Genomic DNA, 20025 nt, shown 5'->3' on the forward strand with positions numbered 1-20025 from the left:
ACAAGAAATGTAGGAACAAAATTAACATATTTTGAGAAATATTAAAATAAAAGCTCATTTTTATTTAAAATACATATACCCATATTTACTTGTAAATAAGTTTTTATCTTCATAGGATACAGTTAACCTATTCGCAGGTATAAACAAAAAAAAATATTTTAAAACTCCATTTTAAAATTTTTAAAAATTTTGTTAAACAAATTTTCTTACTGTTATTAATTTTAAGTAAAATCTGTTCAAAATATTATAGTCCAGGTAATTTTAAATATAGTCTGAAAGTTTTCCTAAAATCGGAAAACGTTAACCTTTAAATCGTGAAGGTCAAAGGTCAAATTTTTCAATATTTGGAATTTCTAATGGAAAGATAGCGAAATGTTATATATTTTTGGAACGATTTTGATGAAACTTCTTAGAACAAGGTAAACATTTTTTTGTGTGGTATTTTAGGTCATTACAAAAGTTTTCAGCGGGTACCGTTTCAACATTTCAAACATTTAATTCTAAGGGACACTCTAATATACAATGATGCAATACCATTTGCACAAGATTGTGAATTGGGCTAATAATTTCAAGTTTGCGTGTCTAAATTTTCGCACAAACTTATCAGATACAATTCCATACAATTTTTGACAGTTCATTTGCGAGAGTGTAAAAATGCACAGATTTCACTGTTTGCGAGGCATTTCAGCGTTTACATGAGGGGCCTCAATAAAATATTTATTTTTGTAAATAAAATTATTTTTAACCCCCTGTCTATACTTGACAAATATTTATCATAACAATAATGTCATTTATTGCTGTCAAGACAAAGTTGTCTAAGCAAAAGCACTAACAATTTTATCATAACGAAGAAATAATACTAATAAATGGGGACTATACCTGATAATTTTTTTCTAGACAACCATTTTGAAGTTTATCATGATAAAAATTTATCAGATATAACCAGGGAGTAAGTTTTGTAAATTTTATAAATACAATTTAGAGAAATATACATAGAGACGAGACACTTAGTTTTGTCAAACAAGAATACAACAAATCATATATCTAATACAACAACAAACTACATTGACATACATGTATTTTGTTGTTGCAAGAGTTAGGTTTTTGACAACTACGTCTCGTCTATATGTAATACATATGGGTGATTTCATGTCATGTGAAATCGATGTCTTCCGATCGGGATGAAATTTGCACCAAGAACAAGATCGGAATTTGAATAAGTTGACTATTTTTCAAAATGGGGCATTTTTTTGTTCTCAAAAGAAAGCTTAGTTATTTTCCTTGAAGACATACATATTTGGTCGCTTAGTGGGATTCGAGTTGGATATCTACCAAATACCCTCCGCCCACAGACCGAAAATCTAAAATCTGACTTTAGAGTGTTACCCGCTAGGCTATTTTAAAGATTCCCTGAAAATTTCATTTAAATCGGACCAGCCGTTTTTGAGTTCATTCGGAATATACATCCATTTATATATATATAGATGAAAAATGTCTGTATGAGAAAATTCGAAAATCTTCTTTACGAAATCACCGAATGGACCTAATGTAGTATTTTAGGTGTCCAAAACCATATCCAGAAAATTTCTTTTCCATTGATACCAGTTTGGAGCAAATCGGTTGGATGGTCTCAGAGTCTATAACGGACATAGGTAGAAAATTTTTTTGTATTTTAGATAGATAGATAGATAGATAGATAGATAGATAGATAGATAGATAGATAGATAGATAGATAGATAGATAGATAGATAGATAGATAGATAGATAGACAGATAGATAGATAGATAGATAGATAGATAGATAGATAGATAGATAGATAGATAGATAGATAGATAGATAGATAGATAGATAGATAGATAGATAGATAGATAGATAGATAGATAGATAGATAGATAGATAGATAGATAGATAGATAGATAGATAGATAGATAGATAGATAGATAGATAGATAGATAGATAGATAGATAGATAGATAGATAGATAGATAGATAGATAGATAGATAGATAGATAGATAGATAGATAGATAGATAGATAGATAGATAGATAGATAGATAGATAGATAGATAGATAGATAGATAGATAGATAGATAGATAGATAGATAGATAGATAGATAGATAGATAGATAGATAGATAGATAGATAGATAGATAGATAGATAGATAGATAGATAGATTTGTGACACATTTTGCTAAGAACTATAGATGAGAAAAAAACACCTGCTTGACCAATATGTCAAATTTTGACCACCGATCTTGTTGAATGAAAAATTGTGTCTGAATTACTATCCAATACATCTAACCTTGGTGAAAATTTCATACCGTTTGGAAGACATCGATTTCAAAAGTTAGTTCACTTAACATGAAATCCCCCATATACATATATTTTGTGGAGGACAAACAAATAAAATACAAACTAAGCAAAAATATATGGCGAATTCTTAAAGAATATCTGAAATTTTTACTGTATTTTGTAACTTTTGTTCTAATTTCTATGAATAATTTTATTACAATCAACTGGACCGCAGAACAAATTTGGCTACAGAATTCGATTGTGTACGTATTGCTATATGAACTTTAATATATGTATTTGCTACTCGTATATAGGTTTATTTATCTAGTATTATAGTTCATTGAATTTGAGTAAACATTGATCAGATGAATGATGGAATAACTCTAAACAACATATACTCGCACATGTGCATTAGACCTGCTCTTAAAAATATATTTTTTTTAAATGGGTCTTATTTGGCTCTTTAGTGTCTAAAACCGACTACTGCAAAATTGTAGGCCAAACGGTTAACTAGAACTCATGCCGAAAATCGATTGAATGTTGTAAAATTGGGTGAAGAATGGTTAAGATATATTATTTAAATGTTTGAAGAAATTGAAAAAATTACAATTACAAATTTAAAAAATTTTTAATCGATTTCCGGCTCGAGATATCGTTATCCAATTGTTATAGAATTTTGCATCAATCAGTAAAGATAAAAATAAAACCCATCCAAAATAAATATATTTTTTAAGGGTTGGTCTAATGTGCATACGTACTCGAACATTCAACATGTACATTCGAGTATTATTTTGTATACAAATATTGATGTTTCAACACTCTGATTCATCTGAATAATGCGCCAAATTTTTATTTTATTATAATTTTTCATCATACAGCACTTTCGCGAAATCTCATTGGGCTGTTCTTTAAATATAATTCAAACATTATATTTTCAAAATTTTGTAGAAATTCGTTTTATTTATCTCATATAAAATCTGATATATTCAGCATCGAATACTCTACATCCATAACTTTCCAATTAATGGAATATTGTTTAGGTATTTGTTAATCTGTCAATCATTATAGCCTATAATTTATAGGACAATCGTAAGTTCAAAAATGTTTTATACTGACTTTACTTAAATAAGGCATAGTGTATGATCAATATGAAGTAAATTTAAACAAAAAGAAAATTCATTTAAATTGTTTCTTTAATTTTTAATTTATGGACTTGTGTATTTTAAATGCTAATAGAAATATTTACTTTAGCAATTACGCAAGTTAATTTGAAACAATTTGTTTGCTACCTTACGTCCAACAAGGTAGATAAACATACAAAATTATTTATAAACATATAAATAGTGGGAACAAATGTATATAATAGAAATAAATCGAGAGCTCTTTAAAAAACTATTTTTTGAAAATAAAAAAAACAACAAAGTTTCATCCCTTCATAAAAAATTTAAAAAAAATTTAATTATGCTAATAATTTTTTCTTTTTTTATACTATTAATGCGATGACGTTCAATATTGTTTATTAAAATAGATTGCGTGATCGTATTATTACAACAGTATCAATATTGCCTTGGAATTGCTGGAAAAATACATGAACATATGAACTGTTGCCAAGTTAGTAGCTACTCGATTTTAAAATGAATTTTCAAATTAAATCGTATTAATAGGTTTGTTCCTAAATTCATTTCAAAAACTATGTTTTTTCCCGAAATTTTTAAAGTTCAATAGGGAAAAATTGTGTAAGACATTAACCTATAACTTTTTAGCTTTTATTCTCTAATATATTCTTAATAAAATCCTTGGACATAAATTATCCGCCTGGACTCATGATCAGTTGGTACTGCACAAGAAGATCCACAGCCAGGAAGTTCAAAAGTTTGTCGAAAAAGCAAAACATCCGTTAATGACGTCCTTTATGACAATATCGACCACTTTCCAAGCTGGTTAGCAAAAAGGATGGTGCAAACTATGCAAAAAGTCGCAAACACAGTGTGTTTGCTCAAAATGCGATTTTCATTTATGCTGCTCAAATGCCAAATGCGTATCATCGTAAACAACGGTAACAACGCCCTGAGGAACTCTTCACCATTTTGCACCTGGTTCTTAAACTTAATTTGGAAATTAGTTTCTAATAACTGTTCTAAGTTTATTGGGTCATAATTATTAATATTCGACACATTTTTTTTAGCTTTTTAAAATTTGCGGGTTAGAGGGTTTATTTAATTATGGTCCAATCTTTATTGCAAAATAACCGAACAAATAGTTTTTGACTCAAAACTGTTTCATAAATTTGGATCCATGTTTATTGAACATATCATTTATACATATCATTTTCATATCCCTTGGTTCCTCCATTTAAGATGCACACAATATAATAAATGTTAATACTTATGTCTTAATAGCTACCCACCGCTTTTCATACACATGTGCAAAAATGGTAAAATTTTTTAATTCTATGGATAGATCTTTTTTTAAAATTTTTTTTTTCTAAAATTGCGAATTTATGTAGATTTTTCTCCACATAATTTATAATAACTCAAAATGGGTCAGTCCGATATTATTGAAGTCAACTTAAAAAAGTTCCAATCGTTTTAATCGGCTCAGTAGTTTCAGAGTTATAATAAACAAATTGAAGCAAAAAATATATTTTTTACTTGATAATAGCAAATTTTTTTGTTTTAAAAAACTCACGAAAAATCGAAATCAGCAGAAATTGTTCAGATTTATTGCATTATCGAAAAGCCATATGTAATAGGAATAAAATGAGATATCGATCATAAAAATCGATTTATGCTTTTCGAATTTATTCACAATTAAGTGAATTCGCTCATTTTCACAAAATTTTACTTTTTTGTTTGATATACATAAAGTTGAGTAGTCAATGTTCTTCTTTCGATTGATTGAATTTTGGAAACATTTTCCCCATGCTATGTACAAATTTTCATATACACATTGCGTTTCAATCGGCTCAGTAGTTTCGGAGATATGATATCAAATTGAAGCAAAAAATATATTTTTTACGTGAATTTTTTTCTTTTATAAAAATCACGAAAAATCGCATTATCGAAAAGCCATATCGCTGGCTTAACATGCAAAGGCTCTAAGTCCATATTTTAAAATTTTACAGGAGAGACAAAAAACATTCAAACTTTTTTTTGCGTAAATATTTTTGAATTTTTCTTTGTTTTCGATGTGCGTAAAAGCAAAATGATAACATAAGTATTTGCCGAGATAAAAGGCTTTTTGGACTTAGAGCTTTTTCTAATGCTTAGTTTGTATTTTTTGTATGGACTTAGGTCTTTTTCTTAGAACTTGTCTTTCATTTCTTATTTACTAGTTTTTATCTAATGATAGAAATTTCAAAGTCCATTGCCACGATTTATATAAGGCTATAGTAAGTTGGACCTACAATGGGTCAAAATCAGGAAAAATATATTTTAACCTGATTTTTTTTTCATCAAAATTTTGTTTGCCATAAATTATTTTTTTTTAATTTTTAAAAATTTAAAAAAAAATTTGGAAAAAAACTTTTTTAAGAAGGATATATAAGATTCGGCACAGCCAAATATAGCTCTCCTACTTGTTTTTCACTAATAGAATGAAACTAGTTTAGAATGAAACTTATATTTTTGAGAAGAGCTACGGACGCATTTTTTGTTTCCCACCTATACGTCAAAATTTTGAGATATATGGGTTTTTATTTTTCACCTGCCCTGAGTACTACTAATGCATACTGTAGTGTACCTAATTGTGGTAATTAAGTATTTACATCGTTTCTGGGTACTCAACACTCTGGAGAAGCTACCAGATACTTTCAGAGTTGTATTATTTGGACAAATTCCAACAAAAATTAACGAGAAAAAAATAAATACTGTTTAAAAGGACATCTTTCCTGTAGATAAACGTTTATAAATCGCTATTAAGTACAAAACTCTAAGGTAAAAACTATTTTAAAATGTCTTATAGAAAATGTAAAATAAACCCAGACCATTTTAGTTTTATTTGCGGAAAAATTATTCAGTCAAATCGAGGCTTTCCTATAACATAAACACTGCAAAATGCTTATTTACATTAAAAAATTTCGTAAAAGCTTTAGATAAGACAAAACCAGCATTTCAATATTTATGCAGCGTGTTCCCGAGTCTTTCTTAGACTAAATTAAAAGAAGGGATATTTGTGGGTCCTCAAATAAGAAAAATTTTGGGTGATACCAAATTTGAGTGTCTATTAACCGATGTTGAAAAAGCAGCATGGAATTCTTTTAAACTTGTTGTTCAAGAATATTTGGGGAATAAGAAAAGTCAAAATTACAGAGATATTGTTGCGAATTTATTACATAATTTTGAACTGATGGGCGTAAATATGTCCCTCAAAATTCACTATTTACATTCTCATGTGGATTTTTTCCCGGAAAACCTCGGACACTGAGTGACGAACATGGAGAGCATTCCCATCAAGATTTGAAGTTTTTCGATGTTAATTATCAAGGTTTTTGGAACCAGAATATGCTAGGAGACTACTGTTGGAGTGTCGTGAGGGAGACAAATGAAAATAATTATAAAAAAAGACTAAAACACTTCACTTTTAATTTTTTTGTCCTAATTTAATGTACATTTTTATATGTTTAGTTTTTAAGAAATATCTCAAAAGTTTGACGTCCAGGATTTTTTAAAATATTTTTTCCGAAGTTGGAAGACCTAAATACATACATCCCCATATGTTTCAATTCATGAGCAAAAACCTTGTAAACTAGTGTAATTTTAAAAAAATTTGAAAAAAAACTATTTAGAAAAAAAATTAATTTTGAAGACATTTCGAAAAAAGTGTATATTTTAGGCCCAAGGACGAAGCCTATTGAAACTAGCTGAAATCGGTCCATTATTTCCCCTAGCTCCCATACAAATGTCCTCCCGAAATACTTTATACTATGGAAATCATGTCACCTAATTTTATGCCGATCGGTCTATAATTAGTCATAGCTCCCATATAGGGCCCGCTTCCAAAAATCACTTCAAAAATGTTGGTATACACATGAAATTCAACGCAAATAACTTTGATGGCGATCGGTCCATAATTAGTCATAGCTCCCAAATAAGACCCTCTTCCAAAAATTACTTTTTTAAATTTTAAAAGAAAAAAATGGTTGGGCATGACCGACAAATTTTTCTTACTTGTTTTAATACATGTCATTGAAAAATTTGACAGAAATGGTTAAACTGTACTTTTTATAGGGACTTAGAGCTTTTTCTTGTGATAAATTGGAATTGGATAATTTGTAATCAATGTATTTTTACTTATTGTACATTACTGCATTAAAATCTCAATTTCTAAAAAAGTGGACTTAGAGCCTTTGCATGTTAATAGGAAGATATGTAATAGGAAGAAAATGAAAATGAGATATTTGTGATAAAGTAATAAACCTGAACAAGTTCAGCCGTTTTCGATTTTTCATGAGTTTTTTAAAACAAAAATATTTGCTATTTTCACGTAAAAAATATATTTTTTGCTTTTATAACTCCGAAACTACTGAGCCAATTAAAACGCAATATATAAACAGATTAAAGAATTTGAACTTTTCCAAGTTTATTTCAGTAATATCGGACTAACTAACCCTTTTTGAGTTATCATAAATTATGTGGAAAAACATCTACAAAAATTCGAAGGTTAAGAAAAATTTTTTTTAAAAAAAACTTCTCCATATAATTTTAAATTTGGACCAATACATCAAAATTGTGTAGTGGTTTAAAACACAATTTTAAAATTTTTTCGATTTTGTTGCCCTGTGTAATATAAAATAAATATTCTAAAAGTACTTGTTTGACCCTCAGAGTAATATAATTTTGTGTGGTTTTAAACAAACGCATATATGTATATGTAGGCAAGTTGATGTTTAAAGAATTTTAATAATAAAATAAATGTTTCAACTAAGCAATTTTCTGACTGAAAGATATTCATCCACTTATAAATTTCTTTAGCCAATTAATTTGCTGACTTTATAACATGAATAGAAATCCAGTTTCACGCCACTTTATCATAGTTGTTCATAATTGAAGGAAACTAAATTTGTTTGACTAGTTCCAATATAAGTAAGTTTATCCTATGTCTTATTAATAAAGAGGTATAGCTGAGCTTACAAGATATATTTCCCGCCAAACGGTATTCAATGAATTGCCCTGCAAACTTTGTTAATCCGAAGATATCGAAAATCCAATAAAATTGCGAAATTACGATTAACGCGAAACTTTTGACAACACTAGCCCACATCACAAGTAATGTAAACAAAATAATTTTATAAAAAATCGGGCTAATTAAATCACAAAAACAATATAAAAATTAAAAAGAATTGAAAACAATTTGCATCTAATTTCGTTAAAACATTCGAACATTTTGGGAAATGTGAATAAAAAATTTAAAATAAATTGTACGAAAAGGTTTCTAGAGTACTTACGGTCATTGTGTGACAGACAGTTTCGGCATGTAGTTCCAATTGATGTTTGTGTACTCCACGGAAATAATTGGACGAAATACTGCCATTTCTATTTAAAATACCTCTGCGCGGAGGTACTTGGAGTGACAATGTAGAGCCACCGCTATATAAATTTGTTTTCCTAGTTGGTCGTCTATTATTTAAACTCAAATATTTGACATTTTGATCTACGGAAGTATTGGAATTTCGATGACTCTCTCTTGCCAATTTACGTGGAAGCGAAAGAAAACTCATTTTCACACAATAACACAGAAATTGTTATTAAACTTTTTCCACTGTATTTATAGGGAGGTATGTATTTCTTTTATTTAATTTTTATTCCAATTCTTTTCGATTTCAGTTTTTTTCTTTTGCTTTTTTCTTTTTAAATAAACCGTTACGTGAATCTATAAATGCATCGTATATAGTATGTATTTGTAGTTATTATCAAAATTTATTATTCGTTTTCATACCGAAATCTCACCGACATACAAATGTACATATATATATCTCAATATATGTATATGTATCTAATACATTTATTTAAAATAAACTCTTTTATATTTATTTACGGGTACGTATAATAAATATTGAATATAAGTACATATACATATGTATATTGAATTTTTTGTATGGTCGCGTTGGAATAAAATTGAAAAATGAAAGCATTAAATTTAAAACATTGACCGAAGGACGCTCGATGACCACCAACACGACACACACTTGACTTAGGGCATTTATTGCCTCTTTTTTATTCCGCCGATCGCTAAGTGTTGACGTTGACCGTGAGCCGATTTAATGATTTTGAATGAAAATTTTCAATTTTGTTTTCATTTCGCTGTGAGTGCTTGTACGCGATCATTTGCTCACTCATTTCTTGGATGGCTAGTTGGCGAATGCCGCCAAGAGAGTTTATTCTTTGAGTAAATTTGTTTGCTGAATACATTCTAATAATAGCAAAGAAAAAACTCAATCTTTTGGTGAACAATTTTATTTATTTATTAGTATTGTTTGTCTTTTGAAATGGCAAAAAAAAAATTAAAAATAATAAAATTATATGCTTTTATTACATACGGACATGCAGAACTAACTTACTTACTTACTACTGCATAAACCAGCATTCGTTATAAATCGAATCCTAGGCATAACATTTAAAAACATTCATTCAAGTTTTTGCATTGCGATTAGGGATGCCAAACGGGACTGGATTTTACAAATCCCGGGATTCGGGATTTTAGAAATGTAAATCCCGGGATTTTTCGGGACCCCGGGATTTTAGTTAAACATCAAAAACATCAAATTCCACAATAAAAACTATTTATTTCGTTAATATACATATTTAAGTAAAAATATAACAAAGCAAAAGCTAATTAAATTGAATTAAAATAAATACGACACTACATTTTTTTTTTCGTTTTTTTTATTTATTGTATCTTCACAAAATAATGTGAACTATCAATAATTTGTTCAAATCTTAAATCTAAATATTAATTTTTATTTACGTCCCACCACAGTTGGACGAAAGATGATGTTTAATTTATAGATCATATCATCAGCGCAGGTCTGTTGGATTCCAAAATTTTTTTAGGAAAGCGAAAAATTTTCATCTGTCAGTTTAAAACACGATAGGGCACAAACAGTAATATACCCCTATATCAGAAAAATATTTTATTGTCAATAAATAATTTGTATATAAAGACATTAACATAAATTTCGATATAAGTCATTTATTCATAAATGCCGATTCAAGTCCCCATAGAACGCCAAAACTGTATATTGATGGTGGGTATACATGATTCGGTATAGCCGAATATGACACTCTTATTTATTTTATATTCATATTATTTTATGTATGGAGCTGACGAAAAACAACGTTCATAGTCAACGTGAATTTATTAATAAACTTATGTGTAAGTCTGTCAATGCAAGGGAGACCTGCTGCTCCCTGATTAAAATTAAACAATTTGAAGTATTCTGAAATTTAGATTTCTATGTATTTTGGGATCTTCGAATATCATTCTAAAATGTCAAAAATCTTTTAATCCCGGGATTTGTGAAATAAAATCCCGATCCCGAAAAATCTCAGGATTTTCGGGATTGGCATCCCTAATTGGGATGCCTCAGGTAGTGGTGTCAAATGTAGTTTTTTTTTAAATCCCAATGTTTTAACAAAACATCTCTTTTTTCTCCACAACAAATAAATGTTAATTTCTAATATTTGCATGTTGTTAAGATCTTTGCATCAAATGCAAGAATGTAAAAAACTGTAAAATGTTTTATATTCAAAAAAAAGTTTCAACTTTTTAGAAAATACTATATATAGATAGCGAATTTTTTAAACTCAATTATAAGATTTATTGTAATTTTAATTATAAGATTTATTGTAATTTTAATTATAATAAATCGAAAATAAATAAATAAAAAAAAATAAACTCAACTATTAAAATTAAAAAATTGTATTTTTATAACTTCAAATTATTTATAAAATATCAGTGTAATGGTATTTACGATTATATCGGTAACGATACGTTATTACGGTAACGGTTGCTGAACTTCTATTTTTTAATATTTTATGTAAGTATTTTCTATTTGAATGTAATATTTTTTTTATTAAAAGAAGTTAAACTAAATGAACTGTTCTGAAGAAAACCAATATGTTAAAACAATCATTTATTAACATTATTATGTGTACTAATTTAATATGTTTAATAAAAAAGTGGGGAAGTAGATTATCTGAAAGCGGCATGTTTGGCAAAACTAATATGAGCCCCCTAAAGAAGAAAAAAGTGAAATTTATTAAAAAAATAAATAAAAGAAAACAAGCCAAACATAAATAAGTACATATTGCTAAGGTCATTATCAGATAATATACATACATACATATACAAACACATGTATAATTTTTCGGCGCTCTCATATCTGATTTTGTTGGCCCTCTTCGCTGAAGAAGCGTGGAAGTGGTGTAAATAGAATTGAATTGTGCTCAAGCATCGAGAAACTTTTATACAGTGCTGAACAAAATAACAACAAAAATAGTTCATAGACAGAGTGGACTAAATATCATTACAAGATGATACATGTCGGGTTTTGAACAGAATACTACAAAACATTATCAATGTTAAAATATTTCATGGAGTTTCTTCTTTTTTTAAATAAAATTTAGTTTATAATCAACTAGCTGACCCGGTGCGCTTCGCCACCCCAATTAGAAGAATGAAATAGTACTATTAAGTCTCCCTTTGTGAATCTAATTTTAAATGTCTAATTTCATATTTCTGGGCTATTATTATAGAGAATGCAAAAGAAAGTAACCATTCAGAATCATGTGTGCTTAATTTTAAATTTTTAGGTTTATTATTATAAAATATTCAAAAAGTACCATTGCAATAAAGAAATAGTACCACTGATTATCACTTCTGAATTCGCATTCACTAAACAAACCATAACCCGTCAAGTTTGAATTTTAAATTTTTATAGCATTTCCTATATTATCGACTAATTTTGTTTATAAAACACTTAATATTTAATAAATTATAACAAAACCGAAACCGATCGGTTTTGAAATTCTTCGGTTTTTTGGAAACTCTAGCTCCATTATTATAGAAAATTCAAAAAAGTTCCCATGATAATAAGGAAAAAGCACCATGAAGTATGCCCTTGAATTTTCAATCACTTATATACCATATACAACTAATTTCATATTTCTATGTTCATTATTATAGAAAATTCAAAAAGTACCATTGAATATAGAAAAAGTACCAAAAAGCAGCCACCTGTGGATTCCCACCCACTAGGGCCCATGTAAGCTTTATTTGATGTTTCTACACTGATAGAAAAACCGTCATAACGCTGATGTATTTTGACATCAGTTCTATGTCAAGCGTCTTAAGGTTCTTGGTGAAGAAATTACAAAAAGTACCATTCGAATAAAGAAAAAGTACCAAACTGTCTCTCTCTAGAATTCTCACTGACTTAGGACCATATATGCTCAATTTCATGTTTCTAAGTCCATTGTTTTCAAAAAGTACTATTAGAAGAATAACAAAGTACCTATAGTTCAGTTCTCAGATTTTGGTACCTAAATATTATCCCCTATTCTTAATACTAACTTCACTCAGATACATATCAGCTAACTTTAATGTCGATAAGTGAAATAATTTAAAATATTAAAAAAGTACCATTAGGAGAAAAGTACCAATGTCCCTTTTCCTCCTCAAGTTTGAAATTTAAAAATAATTCATTTGCCAAAATTGTTTATGCTACAGACATGTCTCAAAAGATTAAAATCTGTATTAATGTGCCCAACAAAAATATACACCATGGCACTCGAGTTCCAAATAACACCCAGTTAGTTAATTTGTGTATGAAACCAGGAACCAATGTTAAAAAAATTATCAAAATTGGCTTAATAATTTCAAATAAAATGTATTTTCCCGATTTTATCCCCATTTTGGTACCTTTTTTATCCCCATTGCGGTGGTAAAATTTTATTCAAATAAATTTCTGTATCGTTGTGGGAGCTCATAATAAAATATTTATGAAAAAGTACCGAAAATAAACACAATTTTTATCCCTTAAGGGTTCGAATTTCCAAAAAGTACCAAACTTATATTTTTATTTTTTGATGAGTAAATAATACGATTTAAAATTTGTTTCTATGTTTATTGGTTTAAAAGATTCATAGGGTGGCAAAAAAGTACCAAAGTACAGTTTTTACCCGTTTTCTCCCCTAAAAGTTTCGAATTTCGAAAAAGTACGAAACAACTGTCAGCTAATTTTTTATTTTTTTTGTATAGTTTTTTGTTTTTTTTTTATTCATATGGGCTGTGGGAGAAAATACTAAAAAATGTGTTAATGAAAAGTTGAATAACTTTTACAATTTTGATACTATTTGAGTAATTAGAATCATGTTTTGTTAAGAACTAAATTCCTTTATACATTAGTATACATTTTTATATGCTTCCATATCAAAATAAAAAGCAAGGAAAAGCTCTTAAAATCAAAAAAGTTGATAAATTTTGTTTTTCTTACAAATATATCAAAAACTGCACTAAAGAGTAATCAGTTTTCTTTACAAACCCGTTAACAAATTTAAAGTCTGACAAAAACTGACTGAGTTACAGATCTATAAGTTGACGAACATCACTGAAAACGGTTTTTTCAGGATAACTTCTGAATTTGAGAGTGTTTCTGAAATTTTTTGACACGATTTGTAATGTACTCAGCAAGCTCTATAACTCACGCTAGGTCGTTTTCCAAGTTTTTTTTCCATCGTAGCACCGTGTTATTAAAACAAAAACAGTTCATGGAAAAACATAACAAAAGAAAAAAGAAATCATATAATTATGATAAAGAATAAACATGTATTCTAATAACAAAAAATAAGCCTTTAATTCTAATTTTGATTACCTTTTTAACCTTCACAAAGTCTTCGGGTAAAACTTTACCCATTTTTAAATTAAAATTGAATTTTTTCTAAAAGTGAGTAGTTAATATTGGTTATATTTTATGAATTTTATTTAATTTCAAATGTCAACAACTACGTTAGGTTTTTAGAAAAACAAATTGGCAAAATTGACCTGGAGCAAAAATCTTGAAATTTTGTTACGCACAAATAAGTTAAATGTTTTCAGAGCTTTGGTGGCACTAATATATATATGTATGTATGTCTCTTTTCATCATACCTGCTGGACATTATACTTGTTTAAAAACTACGATTCCCCGGGTAGATACCAAAGCTATGTTTTTCTTATCTTTCATAAGGTCTTCGGGTCAAATTTGACTCATTTTGAATTTTTTCAAAATGTGACTGATTGATATTTTATGACTATTATTTAATTTCAAATGTCAAAAACTACGATAGGTTTAAAAAAAAATATATTTTTTCTTTAGGTCAAATTTGACCCGAAGATCGTTAAGGTCAGTAAATTTTAACCCCGTATGAAGGCTAAAATAATCTCTTAGGAATAAAACATAGATTAAAAGCTTTGGAGTATATCGATTTTTTTAAGTTAAAGTTTTTAATACACTATAACTCATAAAAACAGACTTTTAGAAAAAAACGGCTAACTTGGGACTTATTTCATTATGAAATAACTCCTAACGCATAGGGAGTTATTTCATAATTTTTTGTTGGGATTAATTTCATAATGCAATAACTCCCAATGAAACAACTCATAATGAAATTTTTGTTGGGTTTTATTTCATTTTATTTTGGGAATTAGGAGTTATTTCACTGTATTGGGAGTTATTTCATTTTTGTTGGGTTCTGCTTTTGCAAAAATCAAAAACTGGCTTCACTCAGGGCACACTTAGAAAGATGACTGCATCACTACAACAATACAAAAACAACAGGTACTTTGTTTTTGTTAAAAAGTAGGTGAACTGTCAAAGTTGCCTGTTGTTGTTTTTGCTTTTGGGTTTGTTGTATTTTTCGCCACAACAACCACAAGTGAATTGACAATTCAAACTTAATAAAAAAAAATAATCAGCTGTTTCATCGCAGTCACCTTTCTAAGTGTGCCCTGGCTTCACTCAAAAAAGTTTTTTGCACTGCCGGCCTTTGGCCGGTCGCAAAGGTTTTCTCCTCTGGGGTGTATCAAAAACTGGCTTCGCTCAGAAAAGCTGTTTGCATTGCCGGCCTTCGGGAGGGTGCAAAGTTTTTCTCCTCTAGGGTGTATCAAAAACCGGCTTCGCTCAGAAAATATTATTTTTACATTGTCGGCCTTTATCAGGTTGCAACGATTTCTTAATCTGGGGCGAATGAAAATCGGCTATTCGAGGAAAAAAACCTCGAACCGATATTCGAAATGTGAGCTTTTCAAAAAAACCGACATAACCAAAAAAAACCGGTTATAACCGGTTATTAAAAACCCTAATCGATCACCCTAGTTTATACCAACATTTTTAAGAGATTTATGATCGTTAAAGTGATTATTGAAAGCGGGCCTTATTTGGGAGCTATGACTAATTATAGACCGATCATCATAAAATTATGTGACATTAATTCAGTTTATATAAAACTTATTTGGAGCAAAATTTGTTTAGATACATATATAAATTAACCAATTACGAGCGATAAAGAATAATTTCGCCAGTCATATGATAAAATAGAAAAAAAATGTGGGAGTAATTTCATTCAAATGAAAAAAATGTTCAACAAGCATTCAAAACAGGTCAACAAGTATATATGTGCTTAAAGAGGACACTTTGGCCTTTCTCCTGGTAGTAAAATTTTTTTAAATTTTACTAAAATATAGTACCTGAGAAAAAACTTAATAACACATCAGGTATAAACGGTACAGTGACAAGTCATACCAGTTCTTAAAGACTATTATCTTACCAACATAACATAAAAAATCATCCAATTATCGATAATAGTTTGCGAGTAATTATAATTTACTTCTGATCAAATTTACAAAAATCACATTAACAACACTTTAACAGCATGCCACAATTGCAATATTTTTATCTACCTTAGTTTCAATGTGTTCACTATTGAATGACATTAAAATGTTTGAAATCGGAGTTAACAAAAAGTTGGACTTTTGGCCGATGAATTTGAGATCTGAGCCAGTATTGTTTACTTCAATTATCTGTCAAGTCTGTTTATTATTTGTAAGGTAATCTTTTTGTCAAAATAATGATAATTTCGGAAATAAATGCTCTTATATACATGTATTTTTTAATCAACATTGAAATAGCAGTGCTGGATTATTGAATTCATTATTGAAATCTGTTCCAGATATTCAAATCAATATCAAACGCTACTGAATATAAAGAAAATATAGAAAACTGCACGATTGAAATATCCTCAGAATCATGTAATCCATTTAGTCTGTCATGAAAATAAAAACAGAATTAAATTTCGAAGTTATCGATGTGACCGTAAGGAGAAGATTTCTGGATGCAAACATCGCAGAACGAAGTCCAAGTAGCGCAATATTTTTTAAATTGACGGATCTTAACTTGTTTTATTTGGAAGTTCAGAATGTAGGCAATATACTCGACGTCCTCTCTCTTTATATTTTTTACAGTGTACTGTGAAAACAGTTAAAATATTTAAAAAATTTAGTGGTACTGCTATTATTATGTTCGAAACTGTATACAAATTTGAAATTTTATGAATTTGTCTATGAACGTTAGCAGCAAAACACTGCTTTATATGTTGCTACAGCATGTAGAGGTTTTTATTATTCTAATCAGTGTGTAAATATTTAAAGAACTAATTTCCAATTAAGATAAAATGTTCTCTTATATGCATACAGGGATTATACACCTCATCATTCATTGCGTAGTTATACAAGCTCATTTGATTTGGTTTAAAATTTTCTTTATAAAGTGCAACTTCGACAATCCGGACACATATAATATTCAGTGCAGTGAAAATTCTTGAAATAATCAAAGGGCCTCATTTTATAAAACGATGCGTTCAGAAACCTAAGCAATTTTTATGAAGAATACTGGGAAAGAGGTTTTAAATTTGATTTTTTTCCATACAAAATTTGTTTAACGTTTGTCGTTGCGTTTTATAAAATGTAACTCTAAGGCCCTAATTTTGTAAATCACGCCACCAAAGTGATATTTATATGGAAAGCAAAAACAAAATTTCAAAAAATTTAAAAATTTGTTTTTGTTTTATATACAAAATATTCAAATTATGAAAGGCAAACCAACGCTTGAATTTTGGTGCGTTTGTTCTGTTAAGAATTTGTATATAAAACAAAAACAAATTTTTCAAATTTTGTTTTTGCTTTCCATATAAATTCACTTTGTGACGTGATTTACAAAATTAGGGCCTAAGTGAATTAAAACATGAATTTACTCATTTGTTGCAGATATATTTATTCAAAACCAAAAATGATATAAAGAATTCATATTTAAATTAAATAAAACTGAAAAATCGTCCATCCGCGTCATCTTTATATAAAATAATTTGGCCTTTCCATTTAAAATTTCTTTGTTGCAAAAACCATGTGTAAAACGCTTCCTCTAATTTTTCTGTTTCCTAAAAGAAAGTTTTATATCGCACTCGTTCAACAATACTGTATTAACTCAAAATTTTAAAATTTTTAGTAGAGGGAAAAAACTGTTTGTGGTTACATTTTAAGAGAATTTGAAAATCCGAATATATCATAGTAAACAAATTGCATTTGAAAATATATTTACACTGTTTTTCTTTAAAATTTTTGCAATTATTGCAAAATAAATAAATTTGTTGAGTTTTTCTGATTTTTCGAAATTTTTTTGGATTATTTTATCAACAAAACAGTATTAACTCAAAACCAAATTTAAATTAACCCTTTCAGACATTTTGTCCAATATATTGGACATTTGGGTTTTTCCTTTTAAAGTCATGTAGCGTTGACCCAAATGGATAGATTTTTTAAGTTAATAGCGTTATGAAAAGAGTGTTTACTAGGTTATATATATATGTGATTTAAACATCTAATTTTTCATAGGTTTTTGTTAGATTAAGTTATTTTCATAAGTTCGTTGGCGTTCTATAAGTATGTGTTAGACATAGTAATATTCAGTGTTTGTTTAAAATGATAATTACATTATTTTAAACTCTAAAAAAAACGTGTAAATATTAATTGAGTATTAGTTTAGCTATTTGTGTATTAATTGCAATTAATTACATTCATTTTTTAAAAATTTATTTATGAGATACATGTCCTTTAATAGACTTCGTCCAAAATATTTGACCTCACCTAACATGCAGGTGTGACGATTTACCTGTAATTTGACTTCATATTCTTAATTAGCAGCCTCAAATTTGCTTACGCTGAAATTTTCAGTTTTCTATCTCAACTAATTCTATATAATGTCTGAAAGGGTTAAACAATTTGATTATTTTTAACTTGAATAAAGGCTCAATCAAAATAATATTTTTATTGTTGTTAGTTGATTTCTTGCAAAAAGTGAAATTTTAAAAATTTTGAGTTAATACAGTATTGTTGAACGAGTGCGATATGATTAATTACACTGCACAGTGGTTTAGAAACTTTTTTTTGGAAATAATTCGGTATCTTGGGAACTATTGGAGATATTGTTACATATGGATTGAGCTGAGGTGTTTTCGAGTTGATTTACGTTTGTTGATATCCTAGCGCTAATGGGGGCCAGTGCGTAGCTCCTCAAAGTTGGTCACCTCGGGTATCAAATTTTTAAAAATAAAATCGCCAAAAATCCATTTATGATCCGAATTTTAAATATAAATAGTCCTTGAGAAGATCTACAAAAAATATCATCTATATTGGCGATAAAACTCTAGATAAAATAAAAAAACTAGCTAACAGTTATCTCTTCCCTGTAAAAAGTTATACGCATCCAAATTTGGAACTTGTAAATTTTTTCCCAAAAAATATATTTTTATTTTTTATATTTATATTTTTTCTTTTGTAGAAAAAAATTTCCTTCGGAACTATATAGAATTTTTATATGATTCGGAAAGATAACTTAATGCAAAATCGTGTAAAGAAAAATTTTGGCTCACTTAAGCGGACATATCACCCCCCAGAAATATCCAAACTTGGCCAATTTAAAAAAAATAAAAAATAGGTTTGAGTAAAAAATTCTAAAAAGGCAAAGCACCAATCGACAAAAAAGCTTCATATTTGTATAACCCCAAATGTTTCTTAAATATTTACTAAGAATTTTTACTATCAGATGTAGGGTTCCTACGCTGCAAATATTTCCCGGGAATCCCGGAAAAGTGTCTACGTCACAGTAGACACTTTTCTAAAAAAAAACTCAGTTTTTGGAACACGTTTTCCCCGTTTTAGGAATTTTGGTATTTGAAAATAAAAAATGTTAAAAAGTCTAATGCCATTGATTTAAGGACATTTGAGTCTATATATTTCCGGATCATATAAAAATTCTATATAGACCCGAAGAAAATTTTTTTTATACAAAAGAAAAAAATATAGGGACTTTTATAGGAAAAAACGTAAACTTACATTTTTTGCAGTATGTATAATGCTCCCTTCGATCAAAACATTAAAAATTTGACGCACTATTAAAAAAATTCAGACCAGCAGTACTAAAAGTTTATTCTACAAAAATTATCTACTCAACATGTCCTTTCAGAATTATAGGGTCGCTATTCTTCGAAATACATAAATTGTTTTTCTTCTCCTTATTTTTTTAATGTCACAAATCGTTGATTTGGAAACATAGAATTTTTCTGCAACCTGCCTTAACCATGTGTACATGGTTTTTACAAACAAGAAATTTTCAAATCAAAGGTCAAATTCTTTTATGTAAAAAT

At 28.5% G+C, this 20025-nt stretch overlaps 1 protein-coding gene across 3 annotated transcripts in view; it reads right to left on the reverse strand.

Moving 5' to 3' along the window:
• Nucleotides 1-20025, reverse strand: part of stac (C2 and C2B_Munc13-like domain-containing protein staccato) — a 116155-nt gene that overhangs the window by 36628 nt on the left and 59502 nt on the right. Inside the window, exons 1-2 of one of the 3 annotated variants that reach the window (XM_065514883.1) lie at nt 9238-9555; nt 8736-9160 (exon numbers count right to left, since the gene is read on the reverse strand). The exons of 1 other annotated variant lie outside the window; for it this stretch is intronic. In XM_065514883.1, coding sequence (XP_065370955.1) covers nt 8736-9008 — 273 coding nt within the window. In that variant the 5' untranslated portion in view covers nt 9009-9160; nt 9238-9555. Of the gene's footprint in view, nt 1-8735; nt 9161-9226; nt 9556-20025 lie in introns of those variants that run through there. One more of the 3 variants, XM_065514889.1, reaches the window with a different exon arrangement.

This window comes from Calliphora vicina, chromosome 1, assembly GCF_958450345.1.
Source record: "Calliphora vicina chromosome 1, idCalVici1.1, whole genome shotgun sequence".
Lineage (NCBI taxonomy): Eukaryota > Metazoa > Arthropoda > Insecta > Diptera > Calliphoridae > Calliphora > Calliphora vicina.